We start from the raw sequence: 7,742 nt of genomic DNA on the forward strand, positions 1-7,742 counted from the left end.
TACATCTGCCATACAGACAACATTGTAAAGGGCATGAGGCAATATGGTTGCTTAGACTAAAGGAACACTTGGAACCTTCATCCATCCATTTCCTAAACCGCTCTTTGAAACTAATATTTGAAGACGAGAGGATAGTAAAAACAACAGCTACAGATTACATATTGGTCACGCTTTTAACAAAATCAGTCAGATTTTCTCAGAGGCAAAGGAATAAATGTTCTGCATCTTGAACTACTCTGTGTGAGAACATGAAAAGTCCCATGAAACCAGACTGCCTACACACAGACTTCACATGCCTCCTCGATAAATCCAAGCCAAAAAACAAATAACCAAACATATTTTTGAGGAAAAGCTGTCATGGATTTACAGCATGTCTGCTCGATAACTCCCACAATGTTTCATTTAAAATTACTCTTCATATTAAGAAGATTATCTCTAATTACACATTTTAAATGAGGTACTCTTCAAATTAACTGCAATAAAGAAAAGGCAAAGGGAGGACAATTGGCCAGGTTTTGACGTGGCATCACACATCAAAATCTTAACACAATTCCCACTGTTGGTTGGCTTAAAGCTGCTTCCAATAAGAACTTTCATCACAATCTCTGTTGGGTTAGGTAGTGTTTTGGTCTGCTCTTCAGAAGCAGTCAGAACCCGCTCTAGAGAAAAGAAAATTCTTTTAACTTGTGACAGATTGATCTAATCCAGACATTACAAGTGTAAAAAAGAACACTGTGTCAAAATAACACTGCAGAGCAAAATATCGGAGTAAATCTATCAAACTTCCTCCAAAATGACACTAAAGATACTGTATCTGTGCTTGGCTAAACAGCACAGCTGTGGTTCTTTTCTCATTCTAATCAAGGCAAGACATCTTAGCTACACACACTGTAGCTAATATGTAGACAAACCTGAATGGAAAAATATGCTAGTGAGGGACATGCTTATCCTCCACCCATTGATTTATTTTATGTTATAAGTAAAACAACTTAAAATCTGACCTTACTGTAAAGACTTTCAGCAATGTTAGCATGGTCATGTTCACATGATTAGCTTGAGGGACCAAAATGCTACAATTATTCATTTAAAAAAAGAGATGCTAGCCATTACTAGCTTAGCTATATCTTGTATGTACCTGGATGACCAATGTTAATGAATAAATGCAATAAACAAAAGTGCAGTAAACTACAAAAAAAATCAGTACAAAAATAACAAGTATGGGCAAACACACCTTTAATCCCCTGTGGTTAAGATTAAGATGTGAAATGTAAATATATATTTCTTGTTGATATAGAAAGAGATTTAGTATTAGAAAGAATCACAGCTAAGGATCATACCAGTGGCTAAGAACATGTGTGGATCACGCAGTATGGACCATTAAGTGTCTATGGAAACAAAAATACTAATAATAAATAATAATATTTAATTAAATATATATAAATATTTATTTATAGATGTATAAATAATTCATATTTCTCCCACTAGCAGCACTGAGCAATAGCCCACAATTATGATCCATCAGAACTGCGTGTAATTCCTGTAAACAACAATTACCACAGTGAGTGTTGTGTTTATGCACAATTAAATGTGAAAATACAGCGTCTGTCATCACAATCATTCTTGTCTTGGTCGTGTGAAAAAGTTAATGATAGCAGAGGTTGCATTCTTTACAGTACCTGTTCCAGCACATCCAGCTTCAGGTCCAACTTACTGAGCACCACATCTCCTCCCCAGAGAGACAGCTGAAGGTCAGATGGCTTCAGATTCTTGATATACTTGTTCACATAGCTCATCAGGAGCGGTGTGACATAGGACTCCAACATCTTGTCCCTGTCCTAAACATCAAAAATTGAACAAAACATTGTGATGTTATTTAATGGTAAATGGTCAATGCACTGCATTTATATAGCACCTTTCTAGTCTTCTGATCACTCAAAGCACTTTTACACTACAAGCCACATTCACCCATTCACACACACATTCATATGCGATGGCAGGGGCTGCCATGCAAGGTGCCAACCTGCTCATCAGAAGGATCTAATCATTTACACACACATTCATACACCTATGGCACAGCCATCGGGAGTAATTTGAGGTTCAATATCTTGCCCAAGGACACTTTGACATGAGGACTGGAGGAGCCGGGAATCGAGCCACCGATTTTCTGATTAGTGGATGACCTGCTCTACCTCCTCAGCCACAATCACTCAGGAGGTAATGCGGTCATTATTTGTACATTACAGTATTTATGTAATAAATCCCCTTTCGCCATTGTATCCCAGTCTTATTAAAAAACACTACTGCCAGGCCAGAGCATAGACATTTATCATAGTAGATATTCTGATATATCATAGCACAAGAGGACAGGTGTAATCAATCTTCATCTTTATCGGCCAAGTATGTTCAAACATACTAGGAATTTGACTCCGGCTTAGTGGCTCTCAGTGTACTTACACAGAATAACAACACAACAAGCTTCAGAAATATACACCAGGAATGACTATATACAAGTGAAACCATTTTTTGTGAATTGTAAACAGGATACAAATAGTGCATAGAAGTGAAAAGTGCAAGGAGGGATGAGATGAATATTACATGGTAAAAAAAAAAAAAAAAACCCACTACTTTCCATCTAGTAGGTGGTTATGTATAGTACATACAGCCTGGTCAGATACAGTATACAGTTGTAAGTGAAATGTATTGCACATTTTGTATTTTATAATATTAATTTATCATTCATGTGTGCCAGTTCTCACTACTGTGCATTTAATAATTAGTGGCACCTGTGCTGTTCCAGCTATGACAAGTGTCTGTAAATTCTGCTCTATGTCCATATGTTACAATTTTATAGCAAAAAGTGCAGGTTGTTTTGGTTCTAACCCTCACTAAGACAGAGAAAATGCTCCTTGGTTGACAGTCTGTAAACGTCACATCTTTATCCTGTAATGGAAGGGTCGTAAATATGAAATGAGCATTTAAAAACTAACCAAATTATAAGTTATTCAGGAAAGCTGAAGATGTAACTCCACATATAGGCTAGCTGATATTGAAGCTCAACAGACGCACAAAGATTATTCTATTCGCGGATGACGGAGGTCGAGCTTTAACTAACAGCTAACTTTTTAAAAATGAATGTCAGCGGTTCTACTTTTAAATGGCTTAATTTTAATTCACACTAGTACCTGAATTAGCGTGCTAGCTAAAGTCATTTCACTTCTTGTGCTGGCGACTAAAGGGGAAACCCAGTAGTAACGTTAGTTCGCAACTCCATTTCCTAATGCAGAGCAATGTAGCTAAATATAACTTGTTTTTAAATGAAATAGTGCAATGCTACGTAGTAAGAAATGTAACTAACTGCGGAGTAGTTAGCCAGAGAGGCTAACTATGATCTCCTGTCATCTCTGCAATACAAGCAGCAGAGCAAAGAAGCTAAGCTAACTGCTGACAATAAGTCGCCATAACTTCGTTTCAGCAAACTAAAACGTGTGGTCAAAGGCAAAAAAGAAAAATCTGTCCTTACTTGACTCCCGCTTGTATCCTGTAGCTATTTCTTGAATTCAACGTTTAGTTAAGGTAACAAATTCATCCCGTTAACTAGCGTTAGCCACATCTCTCAATAGCTTCAGCCCAAACGTCATCAGTAAACATCAACGCGGCTTCCGTATGCCTGGTGTTGCCTTTCATTTCTGTAGGAAACGTGAGTTTCAAAGTTTCAAAGCACTAAGCCTATAGTGCTACAAAATAGTGGCAAGAGAAACGCTAGAAATCCCCTGTTATACATCAGTCGGCGAAATTTGATATTTAGAGAACCAACTTCGGTGATCACTCAAAATAAATCCACGAGAACATCAAGCAATTGCCTGATGCACAGTGTCTTCTAGATCCAGCTGCTGCAGAAGCAGGTGCCGTAGTGTAAGTTGGATTTAGAAAATAAAATAGTGGCACATATTTTGTTTTTAAAAATCAGTAGGCTAGTCTAATCAAAAGGTGTTCGTAGTCTGAACGCCGGCCTCTTGAATATGTAGAAATTTACGGAGAGTTCAGGAAGGCATCACTACACGTAATATTTGTACTCTCTTTGGCACGCCCCCAGCCCTTATATGGAAGCTCACCTTTGCTGAGGGACCTCACAAATAGTGTCACTGTGAAGGACACTTTTCCTCGAAATGATTGAAATATTTTTTTTAAAAGTAGGCAATGTCATTCATTTCCATCGCAAATCAAGATTCAAGGACAGAGATTCCCTTTAGATAGTGACAGCGAGACTTGTGCAAAGTCAATGAAAGTAAATAATGGAGGCTAATCAAAGGATCTTTGCCTTTCAGTCACACAGGTGACTTGTCTGTTTTCAAACTTTTTATCAGGTGGCTGGTCTCACCTTAAACACTTACTATGTTGACATATGCAACTGGTAACTGCTCACTTAAATTTACAGTATAGCTACTGTTACTGGAATAAAAAAGAAACAGACTACTGTAAATGAAAATGCAGTGGCAAATAAAATGAATGATGAATATTGACAAAAACTGTATTCTAAGAAAAGAGTATAGGTGTTTCAAGAACATGGGTGACCTTGTTATTATACAAGCCTGCCTTATTATATAAATATGATTTCGGAATTCATGAAATATCAGGGTTACGCTCCTTCTTCACTTTACAGTGGAACTGGACGCACCAGTGATTTCTGCTGCCAGAGGCTTCTTTCGCCATGTCAAATCTTTGTTTCTGAAATTTTAATATTGCTAATGTTGCCACGGAGCCGTTTCTAGCTGGACAATATTAAAATGATAAATTAAAGCACACAAATAAGTCATAAACAGCAAAAACTACAATCTCTGAGAAATGATTGTGCAGTTTTTAAAACTAATAAAGGCCCTATGTTGTCGTGAGTTCCTTTCATGTACCCATTTAAGCAGATTTTAGGGATTTTTCAGATTATGGCAATATGGACAGTGTGGCTGAAATAAAAAAGGTGTGTGTCTGTCACAGGCCATGGAGGGTCATATGGAGATCATATGAAGTCAGAGGAGTGGAGCTCAGTGGCCTGCAGCCAGTGCCGCCTCTCCCCTGTCAGCTAGATAAAACTTCCTGAGGACACAGTCCACAAAGGCCAGTCACCGATGCAGTTCACCATGTGACTGTCCACTCTGTGCCAACTGTATGTAGAGTGTGTGTGCGTGTGTGTTTGTGTGTGTGAGTGAGTGTGTGTGTGTGTGTGTGTGTGTGTGTGTGTGTGCGTGCGTGTGTGTGTGTGTGTGGCTGTGTGTGAGTGAGTGAGTGAGTGAGTGTGTGTGTGTGTGTGTGTGTGTGTGTGTGTCATTGCTCTGAAGTCATTTAAGGCCAATATGTGCTCTAGTAATTAAGAGAGTAACATGCATGATGTCTTGTTAATATCACACTTCCTCTAAAGACGCACTGACTTGTTCTGCGCCCGCTGACAAGAGTGACTTATATTTAGTTAACTGATATATACACAATATAGTCTAGTTTGCCCATTGTGGCCACATTTTGGTGTGGCCACAAACGTCGTTTCTTTGAATGCATTTTAAGTCGACATGGCAGTGTGGAATAAAAACGTCGAGAACTCGATTGTATCTGTTTCGATGATGTGATTCTTGAGAACACTTAAATAAAATCTATTTTTTCCTCACTTTTTTCTTTTTTTTTTCACCAAGCAGCACAACCATTCCCTTATATGGTTACAGATACATTTCAGTTGAGAAATGTCTTTCTGATCAAAATTTAAATAATAATAATAATAATAAAAACGAATTCAGAAAGTTAAAAGACTTGCACCTGTTTACTTTGAAAATACATCACGATTTGTCGCCCCTTGAGAGGATAAAATCAGAATTATTCTCTGTTAATTACATATTTCAGTTATATGAGGGTGTATATCAGTTACACATACACACTTATTTGTCGCCTTCAGCGTCACCCTATGAGGCCATATTTAGACCACAGAAATGTTTTGTTTAATTAATCAAAATTGCTTTAACTAATCGAATTAGTTCATCTTAAGTCAATACAGATTTATACGATTTTTATCAGTTACTTTCACTCTCCAATCAAAATAGGCACTTTTGTGGTTATTATATTTCTAAAAATAATAATGATAACAATTATTATGTTGTTGCTTGTATTTCAGCATACATCTTTTCATATTTGCCTCGTGTGCAGGTTTTAATTTTTATGTTTGGGGTTTATTGGTGAATGTGCATGTTTTTTCTACGATTGTTAAGTAATTGTTTTTTGTAAATATGCGCGTGCTGGACTTGTTGAACTCTGTTGCCTCTCCATTTAAAAAATAATTAGGAAAATACTAGCCTGCAATAAATACGGCCTTGGTTAATGGCCTTTCAGCAGCAATAAGAGCCGTTTTAAATCTTCTGTTGTTATTGTAACAACTTGTTCCAGACCCTATTTTCGAACCCATTAAAGCTAAATGCTATTTTTTCAAGCAATTAATTGCACTGTCAGGTGAAAATCGGGGTTTTAAACCATTCCGCAGTAGTCAATAATGGCTGGTGAAATCATGCAACAACAGGCCTGAAGGCCAAGTAACACAGAGAGACAGAGCGATGAAGAGAGAAGCAGAGGAACAGAATCTAAACTCTGCACCGAATAATAATAAAAATGAATAGGGATCACCTTTTTCCTCTCAAGCTCCAGCTCCGATGGTTAATATTCAAGCGTATTTTGATCAAAGGTTAGTTGGATGAAATCCAAATCTTACACTTAATGTATATACACACAGATCTAAACCTGCGTGTTAACGCATAGCGTCCAAAGCACTCGCCATTTCCCAGTGAAACTGCTTCCTCATAGCTATACTGTAAGATAAATAAATTACATAAATCAATCATTTTATATCTAACTAACTACAGCTCGAATATAGCCATTTTTTAATTTGGAGAATAGAGTCATATTCATCTCCTCTGTTGAGCGCCGTTGATTTTGTTATAAATATACACAATAACACGTGGTAGCAGGTTGATGGACTGCAGGTCTGAGATATAACAGAGCAGGCCTCCGGTGTCTCAAAAAACAAAACAGTTGGATGTTTTGTTTTTGTTTTTATTTTGTTTGTTTGTTTGCAGTGGAAGTGATGAATTAATTAAGCCTGATAATTCCTGAACTATAATCTGTTGATCGTCTGTCTCTTTGAGTCGAACTGCTTTCTTTGCACAGGTGACTCCTTCCGCCGCTTTGCAGGTCACTCATGGTATCAGAGGTGATGTAGATAAAGACATGTGATATGGCTGCTAATGCGGCTAATATAATACTAATCAGCCTCTGTAGGCTCTAGATATTGAAGATAATAATGGGGCTGAATAATTCCGAGTAGGTGGGTGGCAGACAATGCTGCATATATAACCGTAATATGACATTATTATTAAAGGAAACATTATAATTCTTTACTATATATAAGTAACTATCACTCAAAAGCACAGCATGATTTTGTCTTTTAAGTGACTTTCCTGTCTGAAAGATTTAACAGCTAAAGACATTCTTGTCGTTTCATGCCTCCTGCTAACTGATATCTGCTGGCCTACTATAAAAAACCCAATAAGTAAGCCACACTAAGCTCTCACTGCCTGCTGACTGTAAACATATAGACTATTAACTATAAACTTGATGGCCGTGGTTAATGGTTTCATCTAAATGTTGCCTTTTGGGCCGTAACATTGTGTCTCGTGTTTCAAGACAAAACATGGAAATAAAAACAGAACAAATGCAAA

At 37.4% G+C, this 7,742-nt stretch overlaps 1 protein-coding gene across 5 annotated transcripts in view; it reads right to left on the minus strand.

Moving 5' to 3' along the window:
• LOC122986693 (vacuolar protein sorting-associated protein 13B-like) overlaps positions 1–3,664 on the minus strand; it is a 342,876-nt gene extending 339,212 nt beyond the window's left edge. For 3 of the 5 annotated variants that reach the window (XM_044358002.1, XM_044358001.1, XM_044358004.1), the window contains exons 1-2: positions 3,521–3,656; positions 1,677–1,835 (exon numbers count right to left, since the gene is read on the minus strand). In XM_044358002.1, the coding sequence (XP_044213937.1) occupies positions 1,677–1,823 (147 nt within the window). In that variant the 5' untranslated portion in view covers positions 1,824–1,835; positions 3,521–3,656. Of the gene's footprint in view, positions 1–1,676; positions 1,836–3,520 lie in introns of all 5 variants that reach the window. The other 2 variants (XM_044358006.1, XM_044358007.1) reach the window with 2 other exon arrangements.
• Between the last annotated feature and the right edge of the window lie 4,078 nt (positions 3,665–7,742).

Source organism: Thunnus albacares, chromosome 8 (genome assembly GCF_914725855.1).
Source record: "Thunnus albacares chromosome 8, fThuAlb1.1, whole genome shotgun sequence".
Classification (NCBI taxonomy): Eukaryota; Metazoa; Chordata; class Actinopteri; order Scombriformes; family Scombridae; genus Thunnus; species Thunnus albacares.